The sequence below is a fragment of the Neodiprion fabricii genome, chromosome 1 (genome assembly GCF_021155785.1).
Source record: "Neodiprion fabricii isolate iyNeoFabr1 chromosome 1, iyNeoFabr1.1, whole genome shotgun sequence".
Taxonomy (NCBI): Eukaryota; Metazoa; Arthropoda; class Insecta; order Hymenoptera; family Diprionidae; genus Neodiprion; species Neodiprion fabricii.
This window is the reverse complement of record NC_060239.1, coordinates 23,553,431-23,574,694: the sequence shown is the minus strand read 5'-3', so window position 1 is coordinate 23,574,694 and position 21,264 is coordinate 23,553,431. Positions and strand designations below refer to the sequence as shown.

The 21,264-nt window shown below is 33.6% G+C and overlaps 1 protein-coding gene across 9 annotated transcripts in view; it reads right to left on the bottom strand.

Annotated features, from left to right (window-relative positions):
- Positions 1-88: 88 nt before the first annotated feature.
- LOC124180174 overlaps positions 89-21,264 on the bottom strand; it is a 47,593-nt gene continuing 26,417 nt past the window's right edge. For 7 of the 9 annotated variants that reach the window (XM_046565354.1, XM_046565335.1, XM_046565372.1 and 4 more), the window contains 9 exons: positions 20,871-21,237; positions 19,707-19,859; positions 18,382-18,726; positions 17,934-18,141; positions 17,454-17,545; positions 16,118-16,669; positions 11,112-11,176; positions 10,858-11,024; positions 89-6,780 (listed from right to left, as the gene is read on the bottom strand). In XM_046565354.1, coding sequence (XP_046421310.1) covers positions 6,113-6,780; positions 10,858-11,024; positions 11,112-11,176; positions 16,118-16,669; positions 17,454-17,545; positions 17,934-18,141; positions 18,382-18,726; positions 19,707-19,859; positions 20,871-21,237 — 2,617 coding nt within the window. In that variant the 3' untranslated portion in view covers positions 89-6,112. The remainder of the gene's footprint in view (positions 6,781-10,857; positions 11,025-11,111; positions 11,177-16,117; positions 16,670-17,453; positions 17,546-17,933; positions 18,142-18,381; positions 18,727-19,706; positions 19,860-20,870; positions 21,238-21,264) is intronic. The other 2 variants (XM_046565382.1, XM_046565402.1) reach the window with 2 other exon arrangements.

Sequence of the window (21,264 nt, the reverse complement as noted above, 5' to 3'; positions counted from 1 at the left end):
GATTACGACATTGTTCATTTTCTGTCAACAATAAATCCAATGATTTGGCTATGAAATAGCTGGTAGGGTGAAGCAAGTAAAACACAGATTGACTATGTATAGTTAAAAGCTCAAATTGCCTATCATATCTTTCTCCTTTCCTAAAACAATGCAACGATAATAAATACAATAATCAATACAGGATAAGTTATAATGAAGTATGCTGTATAGTTTAATAATTGTGGTTATGCTTAGGTGATTATCATGTAAATTCACTATCATCTAAAGTTAGCTGTTTTCTTAATCTTCTGAAAAATCAGTCTGTGAAGAGTAGTAGATCTTTTTTCTGAACCTGTATTCTGCGCGCTCACACCTTATGTTGTGTATATGAATATGTATAAATGTATGTCTAAACTTATGCTTAAAGACTACAGAGAAGGAACTGTGGCTTTCAAAATGTAAAGGGTAATAATCTATCTATCTATCCTGAAAGTTATACAGTTAGTTAAATAATATAATAATATATACTTAGTTAAAACAATCTAATAAATGTATTTCATATTCCTTTCATATAAGTGGCCTTCTTGCGTTACCAATCCAATACAACAGCTTATGACAAACAGTAAACGAAATGAAAGCAATATATTTATAAACAAACCCTCCTACCAGCTCTGATGAAACACTAAATACTCCTCACAATCATCAAAGTCTTTACTATCAACATATGTATTATATCAATACTTTCTTTCTGTTAACTTTATTCATTCATTTCGTTATTACTTGGGGATTTACACATTTGCCACAGCTTCCATCGACCCATTATTTTAATTTTCATTCTATACACGATTTCAAAATTTTAAATTATTACTGTTTTTGTTTTTTTCGAAACCTTTCAATTTGGTCTTTTTGACTATTTATCAGTGAAAGTGATTATACCTACACACCTGACAATTAGAGATCCACAAACTTCGGTGCAGTTACAATGTGCTTATAAGTACGTCATTATTACAGATCTACTCATAGTATTGCAAAAGATAATTCGATTAGATTCATTGAAACATTTGTACAGGGAATATTTGGAAAACAGAGGCCGCTAGAGCTATTCAAGGCGACTCTAGGTCTTGTAATACCGCTGTATATAACCTCTTTGACCAGAAATTTCCAATATGTATATTCTTTTGAGGAATTATCTATTTTCAATGCTCCATTACTCATTTGTGGCTCAATTGTTGATTGATTCTGATTGATTTATTAATTATAGTACCAAACTATTCTTTTTATACTATACATTAATAATAATTTAGACAACGCATAATATATATAATGATCGTTCTTTTGTTTTTTTACAAGATTCATAAATACATAAGTAACAGTGATTTTTAGTTATCGTAACTGCTACATATAATGAATTCATATCCAGAGATAAATTTTACGGTAAATTTAGTATAATCGGCCTTATATTAGGAGTGGAGAGTTTCACTATCTCTTACAAGTTAGTAATTTATTCTGAATAAATGTTACAATCTTCTCTTGGAGTCAAATCAAAATATACATTGACAATGTATTTTTATCATTATTTTGATGAAGTTAATCAGGAGAAGTAGTCTTCATAAATTAGTGATTATCAATCTTGAAAAACGAGAGGTAAAATTGGAACACTGAATTAAATTAGTTTAATTCCCTTCGATCTATTTGGTACGGAAATATTTGAAAAATTTTGCACGGTCAAGCTTTGAATAGCCACTGAATTCGCGCCTAGGTAAGTGTATCTCGTTCATGTGCAGCTGCTTGCAAACCTCCACTACTAGCCATATGATGTAGATCAGCATATACCTAAATTTGAGAGCCTAAAAGTTTTTTTATTGATAAATCTACTTTTTGAAATTATCAATACCTTTATACTAACAAAACGTATAAATATATGTTTCATATATGTACGCACGTTTCATATGTGCATGTATTTTCTTTACGCGCCAATTCTAACATTCTAAATTTTTTGTATACGATAGAATTCAAATAATATTATGTATTTTATCAATTGCATCTTGTCTTTGATAGTAACATATACCTAATATGTAATCATACACTTAAAAATATTTACAGATATAATAAAAAATGAACTTTCAACGAATCCAATGAAAACTTAAACTGTTTACAGAATCGGAGATAACGAGTGTTGTTTCAATCGAAAACCGAGTGAGTTGTACATCTTAAAATTGAAATTCATTGGCAGATTTTTCAATTACAGCGCTACTATTACCATTATTATTATTATTGTACTGTTATTACAACACTGCTATTTTCATTTGTTTATCTATTGATTTTTTCATTAATTTCTTTTATCTTAGCTGTAACAAAGCTTTCGATTTAAAAAATAATTACCAACTGACGGCGAATGTCTTTCAATAGGTATGTTTAATCGCAAATCACATGCCTTAAGCTGTTAGTATCCTCTGTCACACCCAATACCTTACAACTGCTATACATACCGGCATATGAAATATTTAGCTATCAAAACATCAAAATATTTATTCTCATACACCGATATCTGTTATTTTCTATTTTTATTTTCTTTTTTTTTTCAAATAACATTTCGTTCCTTAAATCACTGATTTTTTTTTACCTAATCAGTCTTTGTGAATTAACTTGCTCAACTCTTCATCAAACCTCTAACTAGAAACTTCCCATCCGGCACAAGAGACATTAATTTACATATATTTAGTTAATTGTTTAAAATGAGTTTTTTTTTTTTGCCTAATCATTATATAATTTTATTTTATTAATTTTTTTGTTATGAAATCCACTGATTGGATAAAGCTTAGCTTAATTATTCTATAGTTACTGTACAACTCAGTTTATTGATTTTTCTTATTATTAATTGATAGTTTCATTTTTCCGTTATGCAATCAAGATTAGTATTGTTAGAATCAAGATAAGCTTTGTGTTGAATATTTTTGGCAAGCAATAGAGTGCATTGTTCTATAAATAATCGAAATCCAAAATTCGTGTATTTCCAAATACATATGTGTACTACAGATGTGCAATGTTTCCAATTGAAGTTAATTGATCATAAATTTTGATCGTTCTCGACGTACATTGTAGAATATTTGATAAGCATTCGCTGCATTTCATTAATAAATTCAGAAATTTTTCCATTGATTATAAATCAAATGTACCCACTATACCGCATAGTAAAATCATACATCGATGTTCAAGTAATAGAAACTTTAAATAAATACGGATTAAAGTAGGTAATAGATTTTTAGACCAATATTAATATCAACTACTTCTCTCACAGTTATTAAATTTTATACTCCAATCATCACTTTCTCAGTCATTTCAATTTCGAAACGGCGTATTCGTAAAATTTTTAAGCTGGCAAAGCTTTTTGTAAACCGTAAGAGTTTGAAAAAGATGTGCATCCTCTTTGAAGCTTATTGCACTAAAATTTTTACGTGAAGTAGATATATTCACTGGTGTCCTGCGCCCACCTGTTGCAATTTTAATTTAGTATTCATTGTCAATTGTGGAATCCATTCAATTTTTTCTTTAATTTTCTTTGTAGTTTTTAGCAGATTTTGAAACTCCAATTGATTATGAAGATCAAATTACTTTCAATAACATGAAAAAAACTATAGTTGAATTTTAATATCAATAGTAAAATAATAAAATAGTATGTCTGACGAAAGGTAATTTCAATCATGTAATTAATGTCTTAGTATATTCATTTTTTACGTATATAAAGAAAAAAAAGGAAAATATAAGAAAAGTGGACGGGTAAATCCGAACGCGAATCATAATTTAATACGAAGACCGCACTGTACTATTGTTGTAATATGATATTCTACTCCTTAGAGCAATACTGCACCTTTTATTCAAGAACTTCCTCTTTTTGTTAATGTGGAAGATTGTTTGTAGCGAGATTACACTCATAAGTATGTGGAAAGAACGTGAATCCAATAATTTAATACTGCAGTTGTTATACCATAAATATTCATTCATTTTTGGAGTGAACGTTTTGATTTAGAGGTTGCAGAGTTTCACTACAGCATTTCATTACGCTTCATTTTTAACAAATTTATCATTCAAAATAGCAATGAGCAACACTCAGCTATAAGCAAAGCTGGATTCGGAGCAGCTTTTGCACTTTAGATTCATCATTTTTATTTGAATAATTTAAATTTTTAACACACAGTATTCGCAACTTATTTGAAACTTTGCAACCTAATTTAAATATCTATCTATACCAATGCCCAGCCTCCGTCAAGCTTTCATGGCGTTTCATTTAATTTCCTATACAATTACACAATATATTCAGGTTTCGTTATCCATTAAATTCTTGGTAGTTGTAGATTATTAAAAAGCCTATGCAAGGTAGTGTAAAACTTAAAAAAAAATTATCTTAAAATATACAAGGAATAAACTAATCGAAATAACAATATTTTACTTTATACCAATATGTCGATATTACTAGTGGGACACACGCAAAACCACTGCAAAGATAACCTGTAGGGATTTATGTTGAAACAATTCTGCATAATTACACAGTGTGCTGAATAATATTTCAAACTTACTCAAAAGATATGATAATTAGGCAAATTTTCATTCAGTAATACCATTCGAAGTGATACGGCATAATAATTTGTTCTCTACTTTGGGTCGTTTACGAGAATTATTGAAAGCCAAAATATGTGCAAAGTATGAGAACAAATTAGCATTTTCTGTTCAATATGCAGCATCTAGTATAATCAATTTTCTACAGCCCATACTGTCGTCCATCTTTATACTCCACTTGAAATAAGATATTGCTAGAAAACGAATAGCTATCTGGACGTGAGAAAGATGCTCACTTCATGGTAAGTGTACACCTAATACTTGCTTATAGTTTATCAAAATTGTGGCCTATAGTGGTGGTATATGATCTTTGTATTATCATTTAGATATTACATTGGTCAAGTTTACTCGCATTCAATAAGTTTATAGAATTTTTTATAATTTGATTAACTACATTCCTACTAATTGGAGTTTAAACATTATTTTTATTAGTGAAATGAGTAAGGTGTTCATTAGGGAGTTGAAAATATTTCTGACTTACTTGTGCAAAAAAAAAATAATAATTAATTTTTATTTCTGAAAGAAATATTAGGATTGAGTGCAATTATTGGGATTGAAGTTAAAATATGATGTTCTAATGTTACAGAACTCTGCACACTGCGATATAATAATGCAACTGAAACGTTTCAAGTAAGATATATTATAGTACCAAAAAGAAGTAACTCTTTAAAACTAACACACTGAGAGTAAAAATAACAGAGGTTGAGTGATAGATAAGATATGGCATAGCCAGCGGGGTAATAACTTATTATTCATTGTAGTATTCAAATTGGCTAAAATGATTACATGAAAGCGTAACAGTGACTAAATCAATCATGTTTTTCGTTCACATAAATCCATTCTTTATACTTCATATCTACCACGTGGAAGCTGCTCTTTAATTGTAAGTCTTTAACATCCATACCAGAGACCATACTGACTTAATATAATCTCAACATGATCAAACATGCACAACGCATTGATTTACCCTGTGCTTTGGTTGCTAGGTCCAAATCAAAAAGACGGTCAAAAATAATCACTGCCCCAGTAACTCCTGTGAACCATTCAACACTTTTAGGGATATAAGTAGGTGATGTGAAATCAAACGTTTAGCTGTCGATCAAAAATTACTGCTACCATAAATGCTGATTCTTATACTGTTTTCATACACTCTAATGAGGCAATGTCTCTGGTACAACCATTGAGAGATGCAGTAGAAATCTTAGGTAGAAATTCTCTGAATACCCCATATATTATGATTCGTATGGTCATATTTTACAAGTCACAATCACGCGCGTGTAAATCAACAATCGTACGCCACAACGAACCAACAAATCTATGTACATATATGCTTGCTTGCCTACTTGCATGCACACATATATCGTTATTGTATGATACAATATTACACATGAACATTGTATCATAATGATAGTTTTCTAATGGCAATAATAATAAATGACAATATATTAATAACGTGATAGTAATATTGAATAGCAAATTAGTTATATTGACTGAAAGCTAAGAAATTTGATATTTTGGATTACTGGTCGAGTTGCAGAGTCGTATTGTATTCGGAACAATGCTGGGGTTCACCTGGTGGTGTGCCGTTATGTGAATTACCCAAATGTGGAGTGGCGGGCGTGGCAGGCTGAGACTGAGGACTACTGGTAGGGGCGTAGATCAATCGGTAACCTGCTGGTAGGAAGAATCCGCCATGAGGGGTATACCCAAATGTTTGAAAATTTGCCAATGTTGGTCCCTGATGATAATGGAGGTAACCACTGTTAGCAGTAGAACCAGATATGGGAGTTGGAGCTACCAAACTACCAGACATAGGTCCACTGAAATTGGCTCCATCCGGTATAATTGGTGCAAACTGATAACGTGCAGGATTCAAAGTAGTTGGACCGTTTGTTGAGCCAATTGTTTCTAATGTTTCGTTGGCATTTGTCGCACTGGTATAATTACTTGAATGTTGTGTCATATTTTGCACATTCTCAGTAGGCATAACCGGTATAGGGATAACATAAGCATGTGGAATATTGGTAGCTTGTTGTTGAGAAGATTGCGGGGTTTGGTTCAGCTTTTGCATAGCTAGCCTCAAAGTTTCTTCGGTATCTAATGATTGGCCAGGCATTTTTTGTAGTGGTGTCTGAGGCGCAGTACTGAACATTAAATAATCTTCCATCCCAGTCGATCTTGTTTGCCCTGAAAGAAATTGAATTGTATGGTTTGATTCGAAATAAAAACTGAAATTATCGCAACATATGCGTATATAACATATCTTGTGTAAAAGATTGGTAATTCTCTAATTGACCTGATGATAAATAAACTTTTATACCCACGGTTGATGGGCAAAAGGTCATGAATAATTTATCATATTTTGAAAATATTGTGAAGCGAAATCACCTCTTAAATGTGGACGTAGAGCACATATTTTTCAAGTAAGTGGTCAAACGTAAAATTATACTTTATGTATTTTAGAATAAAAAATAATGATTTGTGGGACACTGAGAATATTGCAACAATTAATTCAGTGTGTATACTGATATCACTGAGAGGACACTCTTATACAGAATTTAATTCTCCACACAATGTGATTGAGTGGTAACGATTTAAAAAGAACTACACCTTCCTCTTCAAAATTGGATTCAAGAGATAGCTATCAGCAGAAATTTTTTTTCATATAAAGAAATAGTTTTTGAGATGGGAAAGAATAGATGATGTTGCTTCCAAAAGAAACACCCTATGTTATATACATAAAATATCATTTTAAAAGTTTCTACATTATCTTTACTAAGGTTTGTAATAAAATACACAAGCGAAAACAAGTATTGTCATGCAACAAAATGAATATGGCGTAGTTCGTATATTCCTTATTAGTATTTCATAAACGTAAGATAAAGAAATGGTTAAGTGCTATCATACCCATTATACTGCGTGTGACCGTCTGTTCAATCTCAAGGCCAGTAAAAAAGGCACAGAAATTAAACGTATTGTAGTAAATATGTGTGTATGTACTAATTTTGAAAACTTGCGTAAATTTATAGTGTCAAATTTAAAAGAAATGAAGTTATAAAAAGCAATACAAATATTCATAGACAAAAATAATTGACCAGAAGCTTTTATGCTACAATTTCAAAGGTAAAATGTATCTGTTTTCAAAGTAGAACCGAAATTTTTTTAAATCGACAAGCAAAACAAAAGCATAGGGTCTCGCTACAAAGTTCCATATTTAGTAATTCTTGATGAAATGCTATATTCACTAGACTGGTCGAAAAAAATCGACAATTCTTTTTAAAGTCATGTGTTTAATAGTTGTAGGAAAAGAAAATAAGACGCTTGTTATAATTTGAGCCTTTGATATTAATATTTAGTGGTTTATGAACGCAATTTTCCATTTCCCATTTCATGAAAACGAGAAAATAATTTTTGTTATTTCTGAATTTTGTAGATCAGCAACGAGGCAATGTATATAAATTTCTGATACACATTTTTGCATTTCTACCGCTATAAAACATATCATTCAATTAATTTCCGACTTGAGCAAAAGCAAGCAATAATATATTCCACTTTGTATAATTTATTTAAAAGAGTTTGTGAGACGCATAGTCTTTAATACACTGTCAAATTTCATTATATTAAAACGTATTACGTACAATTGAGGTTTCGCCTAAAATGGTTAGAGAAAACTTGAGTAAAAGCTATAAAGAGAAGTAGTTGAATTGCCTATCGTAAAGAAAAATGTAAATTTATTAAGTGTATGTATAACTCCAGCAGTAGAGACAGCACATGGGCTACGTGTTCCGGTTCAAAATATTAGTATATTTCAAGAGGAAATTGAAAAATGACTTAGAGCCGGTAAGTGAGTGATCATCTAGTATTAGCATAAAATTCAATCTGTTAGTGTCGTCGGGCGATATCTGAAGTAATTTTGTTCTTGGGTTTAAGAAATGGGAACATTCCAAAAGAAAATGCTCAACAGACGCTGTTGCAAAACTGTAGCAAAAACGACATGAGTGGCTTGGAAACAGCTTGGTTATTAACTAGTTCACTGAGATGTTGCAGGTGAAGTGGTTTACAAGTTTCATCTGTATTTGGGGCAGCAGCAGGTGTCGCAGTCCGAATAGTAAGCGAACCGGGAAGAGCGTCAAATCTGGATCTGTGAAGAATGGTCTGGGGCAAGAGCTCGATTGGGCATACCTGATCAGGTCTTTATTTTGCAAGTAGGCCCGGAATTTTTCCGTGATTGTGATTTTGATGTCTTTCCAGTGGGATGGCGATAGGTTGTCAAGAATGTCGTCCTCATTTATGAGTTGCAGGATTTCTCTAAGCTGTTAAGTCCAGTTAAGCTTGTTTGAGTTAAGGCCAGTGTTGCTTAAAGTAATAAGTCGAAAAAGATATACTTTGGGTAGTCTCGTGTTTAGCATTTCTAGGATCATGTTGACCCAATTATAAGCTGACTTAAATATTTCAAGAGAGATGTGCAACAGATCAAGCTCCAGTCGTAGTGCACAGTTAGGCGTGCATCTGGGCAGATGAAGTAACTGCTTGTAGAAGTACAAGTGTGCCATTTCAAGTTTTTCCATGCAATCTTCTTTCAGTCCCCATAGGTGGGCAAGGTAAAGGAGAGTTGAATGGGCTATGCTGCCGCACATTTTGGTCTTACTCTGTCAAGAGTTTGCTTTTAACCACGATAGTATTGGCAGTACAGTTCCTGAAACCTGTCTGCATCTTCTGGAGGCATCAGATATCGGCAAAGCCCCCGGGAGCATGCAGCTGAAGGGTACACTGTTCATTCGTACGATTTGAGAACTTCTAGTTTGGCGCCTTGGTATGGGAAATCCTTGTCGGATTTTCTGCTACGACCCGAAGTTCGGCACACAATTACCTTGGTTTTGTTGGCATAATGTTGCTGGTTTACAGAAGCATGATAGTTTCATCAGTTCCCCCAAGGCTCAGACCTTCCAGATTGTCGGATGTATAGAACTGTACCAGGTCACACATATAGGTTAAAAAGTAAAGGGCTTAGGATTTCATCCTGCAGCACTCCAACGGTAATTGGAATAGGTTTTGACAGTATTCTGTTGACTCTGACATGCCTTGCAACGTTCTCGTAAAAGTTTTTCATTAATCGTATGAATTTGGCACTGCAACTGGGATACCTGAACTTTGACCAAAGCTTAGCATGAGGCACAGAGTCAAAGTCACGTTAAAAATCTATGAAGAGTGCGCACGCGACAATCTTCGAAAACCGAAGCTGCATCTGCAATAGCGCTTGAAAAGCAGGAAAACGTTATCAACGCAGCTTTTGCCTTTGCAGAATCCGGCTTGCTTTTCAGGGATGATTTTAGCTTCATTTGCCCATGTTCTTAATCTGAGGTGGAGTATTTGCGTGAAGATTTTCACGATACTATTAATTAGAGCGATTCCGCTATAGTTTGCTGGATCAGAGATGTCTCTTTTTTTGTACATCATGATCATAACAATGCTTGTCCAGTCCGCCGGTATTACTTCAGATTCCCAGATCTTATTGAATAGCAAAAGAAGATATTGGGTCCAGTTTTCTGGTCATTCTTTCAGAGTCATTGCTAATGCAGTCTAGATCGGGTGATTTGTTAAGCTTACATTTGTTAATGCTTGTGCGTAGCTCTTCTAGAGTAAAACCGAGGTCTAGAGCACATGGGTGAGTATTTGTGTTGGAGAAATCGGAGAATATATTCCACTTTAAAAGCACCTTTTTTTTTAGCAAAAAATAAATTTGTTTAAGTTGAAAATTAGTTGAATGACCGGATTTTATAGCGATTGAAATGCTTTACAAAAAAAAAACCATAATATTTTGCGATAAGTTAGTGTTTTTACCGTTCATTTCGAAAAAAGTGAATTTTTACATGATTTCAACTTTAACCTTGAATAACTTTTGACAGAGTTTAGCTATCAACAAATTAGAAGAGACCTTTTTCGTAGAGTATTCAACTCCCTAAAAAAATATGTAGCAGATACTTATGTCGAATGCCTCGTTACTGCGCTACAAAATTCAGAAATAACTAAAATTATTTCATAGTGTTAATTAAATGGAAAATGGAAAATTGCTTTCAGGAACCACTAAATATTAATATTGAGGACTCAAATTATAACAGGCGTCTTATTTTCTCTTCCTACAATTATTAAACAAGTGACTTTGAAAAAAAAAAAATAGTCGATTTATTTGGACCAGTCTAATATTCACCTAAATCTGAATGTCAAGTTTTCAATTTCAAAAGTTTATGTCAACCTCATACCAACCTGCAACTGTTGAGGCAACTGTGTGGTAGAGCAGGGGATGATGTTGGTGTTGATGCAAGGCGCTGGCCTGTTGCTGTTGCTGAATTAATAATTGTAGCTGTTGTTGTTGGAATCTTTCTAATTCTTCTCTGTGTCTGCGCTGCAAGGTTTCTAACTCTGTTGTTTGCCTGTACATAGAATAAGCGTTAATATACAAATATACTTACGATAGTAGGAACATTTAGTATTGTATTGAATGCACGTTAAAGGCATACCTTTTAATAAGAAGCTGATACTCCTCGCTAGGTGTCAACACTTGATTCTTCTCATCTTTTTCAGACTGAAACATTAACAATACATAATTTCACATAAAGATCAAATGCTGTGTTGCAATTATGAATCGAAATCACATCATAAGTTGCAATTTGAATATCGAGCAAGTTTGAGTAAGTTATACAGTATCAGATATGGAAAAAATATTATATGTTTGAGTAAGATTGAAACTCATAGCAGAGACAATGTAAGATAATTCGGAAAATTTCATCTGAATTGTAACTATTGACCGGCAAACGAAATCTTCACGACTCCGTCATTCTCTCTCAATACTTGCTCCTTTACCTAACACCCCAGATATTATAAGATACCCATTTGTGATAGCTGCTTAATATGAACACATTCAGCCACAGATAGAAAAATATGTATACTGGTGATCCCAACAAATCTGACTCAATTCGAAGACATGTCCAGTTTTTCATTTGTCAGTTCTTGAATATTCATCTACTTAACGATTCTTATTCTGGTTTCAATATTTTTGTCAATCAAATAATCACTGTCCCGATGTATACTTCACTCCATTTCACCCACCCCTTGTCTCTTTTTCTATCAAATTATAAATAAATATAAATATGTAACATGTAACTTGATCGAGAAATCATTTGCTACACCAACATAGTTTGTAAAGTGTATCGTAACGGTACTTGACTACACAATTCATAAATTTTTCATCTAGTAAGCAGTAATTTAAAAATTGGATTGTTATAATAGGGCTGGATGTGTTGTTCAATTTACAATTGTTTAATGATGTAATTTATAGTTGAAGTAAGCTGTTTTTATCGAAGCATAAAAGATGCGGGAATGGTATGATATTCTGTGAGAAATTATACAAGTGACTAAAAGTAAAGAAAGACGCAATGTTGCTAAGCTCTATATAAGCAAATAAGTTGATAAGTAGCATGCCATGTGTAAATTTCTACAATGTCATTAGATCGAATATTTCGATGTTGTCTTCTCTGTACACTTGGACTTATTGCAAGTTGATTGCTGTGCACAAGTTACAGAGATATGAATAATTGTAAGCGTTAAATTAGTATAATAGAAAATATGAGTTAAATCTGAAACCCCATATTATTGTTGCACTATTACAAAAATTCTCATCATCTGTCTACGATAAAAAAGTATATCGATGATACGCTTACTTGCATTCTATTTTTAATCTAAAAATAATCAAAGTCGATATTTTCCAGTCACTCATTTTTGCAATACTAAATTATAATTTACCCTAGTTAATGAATACATAAATGAACCTCATTACAGATTTAAAAACTGTCATCTCATCCAAAAAGTAATTCAGTTAAAGTGATTTACAGTTTTTCCATTGAAATTTGTTGAGAGCTGCCACAAAGGGAAGGTTGGGAAATATTGTTATAGATGACTTTGGCTAAGGAATAACACATGAATATTCTGACAGTTAAACGTATACAGATCGCACCCTTCACCACAAAGGATCACACGAGTATTTAGCATCACCGTTCCATGTTTGATCATAACATATTCTGGGCCATATTTATAATAAATGATGGAAATATCTCAGACTTCTTTCAGTCAAGTACTATTGATAATGCATTACCGAGACTGAAAACTTTTCCAACTAATACAATATTTTATGTTGTAATTATTATATACAGTGTTTACGTTATTGCTACGTCTAAACTTTTAACATGTAACTTATTGAAAAGTGGCAGTGAACCTCCAATTTTAATATTCGCACTATGTCACTTGAGAAATCTGTTTTTCATTAGAAATATGGCGCATGATATGTAGTTTCAATATTTTCTCTTTTAAGCCTTGGTGGTCTTACCCTATGCACCACATGATTCTGATGTGGTTGTGCTGCCCGTTGCGAGGCAGTTGTGCCGGACACCATAGATTTATAATTAGGAATAAGAGTATTATTCTCAGTTACTAAAGGTGGAGTTGTGTTTTGGAACTGATGTTGCAAAAACCTGATTTTCTCTATATTGTACCTGGGAAAGGATGTGTTTGAGCATAGTGAACTACTTCCTGGAGAATAACAATATCTATGTAGATCATTTTCTTTTTCCTTCTTGATGTCCAACATTTCTAAGTTTGTACTATAATCTCCGGATCCAAAAAGACTTTTTGATGTTATTGGTCCATTTTGCGGTACATCTAACAAGTTAAAACTGTTCCTGGATTTCAGAAAGAATTCACCATCATTACTATCACATAATGCATCTGCTTCTTTTTCTATGTTAACATTTTGCTCAGTCTGCCACACGTTCAACGGATGCAAAGATTCGTTTCTAGCTTTTTTGCTTATTGAATATACTTGTCTTTCGTTATTACCAATTTTTTGTAAAAACTTATGATTTGAAGTACCGTATCCATCGTTACTTGATATTTCAAGATCACAATCACCGTTTATAATATCTGAATTGTATGTATTTTGCGAGTTGAGTAATGCTGAAAAATTAGGAACTTTCATTCCTGCGTGTATTGTGTGATATACATGATTTGCACCGATGTTTCTCTCAAACATCGTTCTGGGATTATTAACTCTGTTTTCGCAATTTTTCGACGAATCAATGTATCCAGGACTCAAATTAATTAAACTTTTAGCTTGTTTTAATTTGGCTTTGAGTAAGTGTCTGGGTTCGTGGGTCAAATGGTTTAGGTAAACGGTATTTTGCCGTTCGTAACGTGAAGATCTCATCAATGATGGACTGTTTCTCCTGTGAAGTTCAGGTGATGTATTACATTTGCAATCAGAGCTCAAATGATTCGTTGGAAGTCCCAACTCCTGTTGTAGAGTTTCTTGCAAAAAAGGATCATGGTGTTTTCTTAATTGCTCAAGAATCGCGAGGTAATGTTCATCTTCACATAACTTGTAACTATGTGTACGTTTTACTGGCCTGATTCTGTGGCGGACGTAATCAGGGAGTGGAGTATTGGAACACTTTCTACGCTTAAGTGCTCTCTCTTCATAGTCATTGCTTTTCTCAAATAAATCGCAAACAAGTACTGATTTTCTTCGAAGTCTTATTGGCCCACCAGATAATTGTCTTTCCAATTTTGAAATCCTTGAATTTTTAATTTGCTTCTCACCATACTTGACAAATTGCTTTCTACTTCGGTATTTGTTTATGTCTGGAATAACTGGTGTATTACAGTAATTACACAAACTTGGATCATTTGGCTCAGACAATCTTAAATCGATCATTGATCTGGCAAGACGATTATTTTCCTTTAGGTTTGCGGATTCGTCGCTTACAAAATTGTGTGAATTTAATTTCGTGAATGCATTTGATAAACTTGGTTCATTTGGCGACAAATCGCTTGTGGAATGAGTGAATTTTGAATTTCTCAGTTCTTTAGATATCACTCCAGGTCTTCCAGAACCGACAGGTTGCCTACCAAAACATCTGAGATCGGAAATTGAATTGGATGCTCTTCTAGAATCACCGATATCGTGTGTTTTGTTGATTGCTTCCGGAAGATCTTGTTTAATTGACGTGAAAAAATTTGGAGATCTTAAGTCCGATTCTGAGTTGGTTTTTTTAGTAAATTCCTGCAGCCGGTTATTTCTTCTTGGGGATCTCGACTCTTGTGTTAATTTTTCAATGTACCTATTTTCATGTGAGAGAGGTGAAGTGGTTCTTAAATCAGTAACAGAATCAGCAAATCTTTTGCTGCACCTAACAGTGTTTATATTTCTAATATGTTGCTCGTTAGCATATTTTACACGATATTTCTCATAAGCCTGTTTTGACTTTGGTTTAAAGTAAGTACTAGACATACCATAATTTTTAATTGTCGCATTCTTGTTATAATCGATAACATGCTGCGATCTTAATGACATTCCGGGTATTATCTTTGGGAAAAACCCAAGTTCTTTTCCCTGGGATACAGTAGGTTCTTTGTCATAGCATTCAGTTACGAATTTTGGTTTCAGATAAGACCTATTTGACTCAGTCGATGATGAAGACACTGTGTCGCCAAAATTTTTCATACTGTATACAGGCTGTCGAATTTTTGCAAATCTCTTATGCGTTTGATTTTCGTTTAGAGGGATAGAATTCATGTCACGAGATATGCTTTCTTCTTGATGTATATTTACTGTTGACTTACTGGAAAACTGTACTGACAAAGAGTTTAAGTCACTTTTGCACAGTGGTTCCAATATGATGGTCCGATTTTTAGGGGTGCAATAAGCTGAGGTCGGTATGTTAGTATTTGCATTTAAAGCTGACGTTTTGCTTGCAGTTTTGCTATTAGGTATCCCAGTAGTCGAATTCGAAGCAAAATTGAAGAATGTAGAATTATTTTCTAAGCCAGGTAATACTTTTTCACTGATTAAACTTCTCTTCAGAGGTAAAAAATGATCAAGAAATGCACTTTTAGTGGAGTCAGAGTTCAATGACTCATGACAGTTTTGAGATGTACCTTCGATATCTTTGCCAATCTGTGTTTCATTAGGTTTGCTAATGTCTAAGGAATGAAAACCGAATTGAAATCTAGTTGTAATATCATCCATCGAATTTTTATCAGCTATCATACTGCTTGCAGGCATCGCAATATTGGTTTGGATGTTTGAAAAAGTAATAGGCTTTTGAATAAAATCTGATGGATTTATCTTTATACGATGATTGCTTTGAAAATTTCGTGCTTCTTGTGTACCTAAAGTAGCGCCTCCATTATTTTGGTGCATACTAAGAGTGCCCTGGAATGGTACATTTGACACAGTGGATGTACTATGTGCATTGTATGACCCAGAAGCTTGTACGTTTTGTATCTGATTCAAGATTCCATTAGGATGATAACTTTGATAGGTGGCACTGATAATTGGCGTTTGATGATGATTAAGTTTATGCATTGATCCCAAATTTTTTTGTGCATTATTAACATGCAGTGAGGCGTTTTGCTCAGTATTTACATTCTGAAATTGCTGTTGTCGCATTGTCAATGGTAACTGTTGCTGTACCTGATTTTGCAAAGGATGTTGCAGAGTATTATCCTGGAGTCGATTCGTGATCGGCGACAAATTTTCAGCTTGTGCTCCGAGGTTCAGAGGATCGTGCGGGATATCTTTTTGTGGCTGAGTTTGAGGAGATGAACATTGAGTGAAAGAATCATGCGCGTTTTTAACAGCATCTCGTGGTATCACATGCTGCTTTGAGCCCGGAGGGGGTTTTAACAAAAATATATTTTGAATTTGTTGGTCTAGAGATTGAGTAGAATATATCGCGTTATGAATTGAGGCATTTTTTTGACATTGTGTGTTTAGGGTTGTCTGCGGAAAGGTGTGTGTATTACGTTGTTGAGGTTGAAATACGGGAAGTCTAAAATCGGTTTTTGGTGATGTAGGTAAACTATACTGTTTTTTGGAAATAGGGCTTTGGTAATTATAATGGGAAGACAAATCAGAGGTAAAAGATGAAGAATAGGAGGAGGGAAAGCTTTTGGTGCCCGGCGGCGTAGCTACCATCAAACTTTCACTGCTCACCCTCAGAGAGTCCACCAATCTGCCTGGAGACTACAGAGCCCCAAAAAATAGACCCCAAACATATTGTAATAAAAAAATATGCCAAAAAAGAATGTAGGGACCTATTCAAAGTTGTCTATTGATAGAAGAACAAGATAGAAGTGAAGCGTTTCACGCGATTGTCAAATATTGGAACAAGAAAAAGTGCTGCAGTTGTACGGCATAACAAATTAAAAGAATATTTTCAAATCAATATCATTCAAAAACTTTGATGATAATATCGCTGATTTCTAGCTGGACATATAGTTCCATTTGTGTCACATATATTTACTCGTAGTAATAGAAGTAGTAGTCGGAATAGTAGTAGCGGTGGCAGTATGTAACAGTAATCAACAAAACATCTCAGATTACCATAAAAATACTGATATTTCGGCCCATGGTACTGAGACAGTATTTTCTTTTAGGACGATTTTTAATTCACTTGTGTATTGTTCATTGTAATTTCATTGACGGAAAATCACAAGTACAATATCTATGATTCTATAGCACAAGAGAACCTAACTAAAAATATTCTAGTATTATGCGTAATAGTCAAAATTTTATGACTCTTTGGTATCCATATTAGTTGGTACGAAGAATTCACAGTTGACAATTGAAATTAAATAAATTAATACCAAAACATTACTACCATGCCATACATGATTACCTTTCAAATTAGTAATTTACAAAATGCACAACACAACACTTTGTTAAAGAGCAATAAATATTGTGGGTCCATCGATAATTTACAATTAAGAAAATATGAATTTAATAAGAAAGCAAATAAAAAGGTTACCTCAGTCGTTAGGGTGCCAATGGATGAGGCGGAAGAAGTAGGCGGTAAGGAGCCTTCTCTGCTATGAAGCACTTGAACTGGTATACCTGTACCTATAAAAAATCAGAAACAAATCATACTTTCAATGTACTTTATTATACGTTATTCTTTCTGAATATGTATAGGTATGGTAATGTGATATTCTTGAAATTAGACAACACGAACTGGTACAACGATCCAAGATAATGTAACTAATCATCAATGGAAGTATGATATTTTGGAATGTTCCTCTACGAAGAAAACGATCTCATTGGAACTTCTACATTCAACTAGATAAACTCGAGCTGATTTACAAAATTCGAAAAATCAGGATGTTATACCTTGTTAGATGGGTTAGATCAATTGTAAATTTTGAGGGGTTAAGCACAGATTTGATACAATACATTTACAAGTAGAAATAAAGGATAGCCTTATTTTTATGTAAGATCAATTCGTACTTACACTGCATCTCTTCCATATGATGAGTAGTTACGCTAAATCGGCCGGCACGCCTAGTCATCATTTCCTCCTGCTGTTGTCTTTGTTGGTCAGAACTTGTCAACGATGTTTGTTGCTGACTAGTTGGTACAGCATCAACAGGAGGTGGCCCAGCTACTTTAGATACCATGAATCTCGATATTTTTCTTACTGGTTGATCTGATATCGCTTGCTGTAAAGTAAATTTAAATTAAACTTTAAAATATTTTTAGGAAAACTTTAATAAATTTTTCTGTCTTCAGATGCGAATGAATGAATTTCATGCAATTGCTACTACTATCAAGAAATTTTATACTATCAAGGAATATCATTATTTTGAACTTTTCAAGGTTAAAATCCTTAACATTTCACTGAGTCATTAATATTCTGTCTCACATAGAACACTTACGCACAACAATAAATATCTACTTGCCTCAGGAGCATTATCGATAGTTTGTTCCAAATTGATAGGGGTATTGGAACCCGAGTTAGAATTGATGACGCTTGGTGAAATAGCAGCAATAGGTACAGGGTGAACGGCAGCGAGCTGTGTTTGTTGTGTAGGAAATATTTGTCCCGTGGGCACAGGAGGTGTAGAAGGTTGTGAAGGCGAAGAAGTTATCAATGGACTTCTATGATGAATCTTTGCCAATTCTTGCTCCAATTCTTGTAAACGAGATCCTGGCCTTTGAGAACGTATTTTGACATTCTCCTTACTTGGTGACATTGCTTCTGAACCTCCCGTAATCAATGGGCTATCGGTCGTACACTCCGAGTTCTGTGTTTAATTTTTGAGAGTAATTTTTTTAAACATTTTTTAGATCTCTTACTTATCTAAATGTCCTACACAGGAGAATCTCAAATCAAATGCATAGTCTGCTATTATTGCAACCAATTTACTGCTAATTTTTGTGAACTCAGTTATCGCACGTACGATGTTAAATAAATTGATATACTGTATAATTAGCTGTGATACAAAGTTTTGTTCATCGAGGCAATGATAAATAAAAAGCTACGATTATATTTGTACATAGGCCTCTCTATCCCATCTACCAATCATGATAAAATCGATGTAAAAAATGAAATCAAAGTATTCAACATGCAAAACTTCTTATATGCATATTTGGAGTTTGTACATGATGCCATGCGACTGATTTATTATAGAAAGCACGCTCCAATCACAGAGTATGTCAGATAACTGAGAAGTTTAAGAATCTGTCAAGTCTCAGAGTAATGACTTTACCTAACCATGCCACACCTAAAGTTTTCTAGATAAACTAAACACATTATCAGTTGAAATTTTTCTATGTAATTCTTTACGGTCTGCATCAATTTAGAGCGTCACTCTACTTTTCAAGAAATTAAACTTTTTCTCAGCCTTCACCGCATATTTATGCACTTAAAAGATATTCTTGACCACAATAACCTTATCATATGTTCTTGTAATTTCAGGTTTTGTATTACGTTTCTGATTTGTATTCTTTGATAACTTTTAATATCATATCAAAACCGCAGTATGTTGAAGTAATTATCATTGTTATATGTATTTGGAAGACAAACAAATTGAATCCCCTGGTTTGAAGCCTGACTTACACGATGAATATTATATGTCGCTGTCCACATGGCACATGACTATACATTACTAGTCTAAGAAAATTTATGATTGAAAAATAGCAGCCATTTTCTAGGTAAACTAATAGAAATATATTGCGTTCATGGAGCTGTTGTAAAAAAATGTTATATTCATTATTCACTCACTAGTTGTGTGGTTGCAGATACAGCGATCGATGGTTCTTGGCTATAAAAAACTCCTTCCACAGGTATGCCAACATTACTTACATCACTGAATGCAGCATGAGGAATGAAGGCAGCTATCGTTGAATGTACTGTTGTTTGTGGAGACAAAGTTCCCTGAGTTGAAGAAGAACCATTTGTTAATTACAAGTTGTCCAATTTTGATCAGTATTTAGAGAATTACAGACTCCATATGATTTATTACTTTGAACAAGTTTTTAGTAAACAAAGATAAGTTTTTAAACTATTAACCTCACAGCTGTACCTGAATTACATGCTGGGTTAGAAATTCTTCAACTATTGAAACCGTACAGTTTCGGAAAAATGTGATATCTAGTAAATCTTTTTCTAAAACCAACAGCAGATACTTTACAAATTTATGGGCTTGCAAGCGATTATGAAGAGACTTAAGATTGCCACTAATTTTCTGTATTAAAATTTCCTAACATTTCCTGGTTTTCCAATGATACGATTTCAATGTTGCAAATCTGTAGTATTCATTTACATCACATGCTGATTAAAGAAGCAGTGATTTATTAATAAGACATTTCTATGAAAGTCTTTCTTTTGTGGTTTGTTGATGGTAATGATGAAAAACTGATGACTTTCATTAAGAAAAACAGTCGCTTTCGGTTTTATGCAACATAGAAGTGTCTGTCGATACTTTTTTATCGGATAAATATTTATTCACTCTGAACCATGTTTTTAACTTTGAAAGACTGAATAGCAAGAACGAACGCAGATCATTTTGACTGGATTCACATAAATTTAAATCACGAATAAAATAAAACTTAAGAAAAAAAATAGAAAAGATGGTGTGCCTTTGTTGATTTTATCTATCATAAATCACGGATAATTCCATGTAAGAATTAGAAATAAAAAAAAATATATAACTGCTATGAAAATTTCAAGAAAAGAAATGAAAATTATAAGAATGTGTAACATGGTAAACAATTTTACATGAAATTCAATTTTTCGGAGTTTCATCAAGGAATAAGATCTTTTCCGGATATCTCAGGATTCAGATTACATGGAAACCTTGGTAAGAGTTTACATAAACTGCACACAATACTTGACAACCGCATTAAATAAATATCATAAGTGTACCGACTACTAGTTGATACTTACTAAGGAATGACTAGCAACAGGCATGCCAATGTTGGCCAATTTTTGCTGCAGGGTATGCATGTATGTGTCGTATCCGCCTGCTGTTTGGTGAGAATGAGGTGTAGCAGGATGACTTATTGGAGGGGTTCCTATGCTCAGAGATTCGGAAGGTTGGCTTGTTAACTGTACTAGCTTCTGTTGTAAATCTGCAATCGTTTGGGGCCCACTACTGTCAGCAATCTTGTCCAGAGAATTTTGCTGGCTCAACTTCGAATGTTGTTGCATCAGTGACGTTTCTGTTAGTTCGGTGAGCGTATGATCGGGTGTTGCTTCGTGACTGGAGTTGTCATATTCGGAAGACACGACTTGACAGTCTGAACTAGTACGCCTGGTACATGAAAGAAAATCGAATATT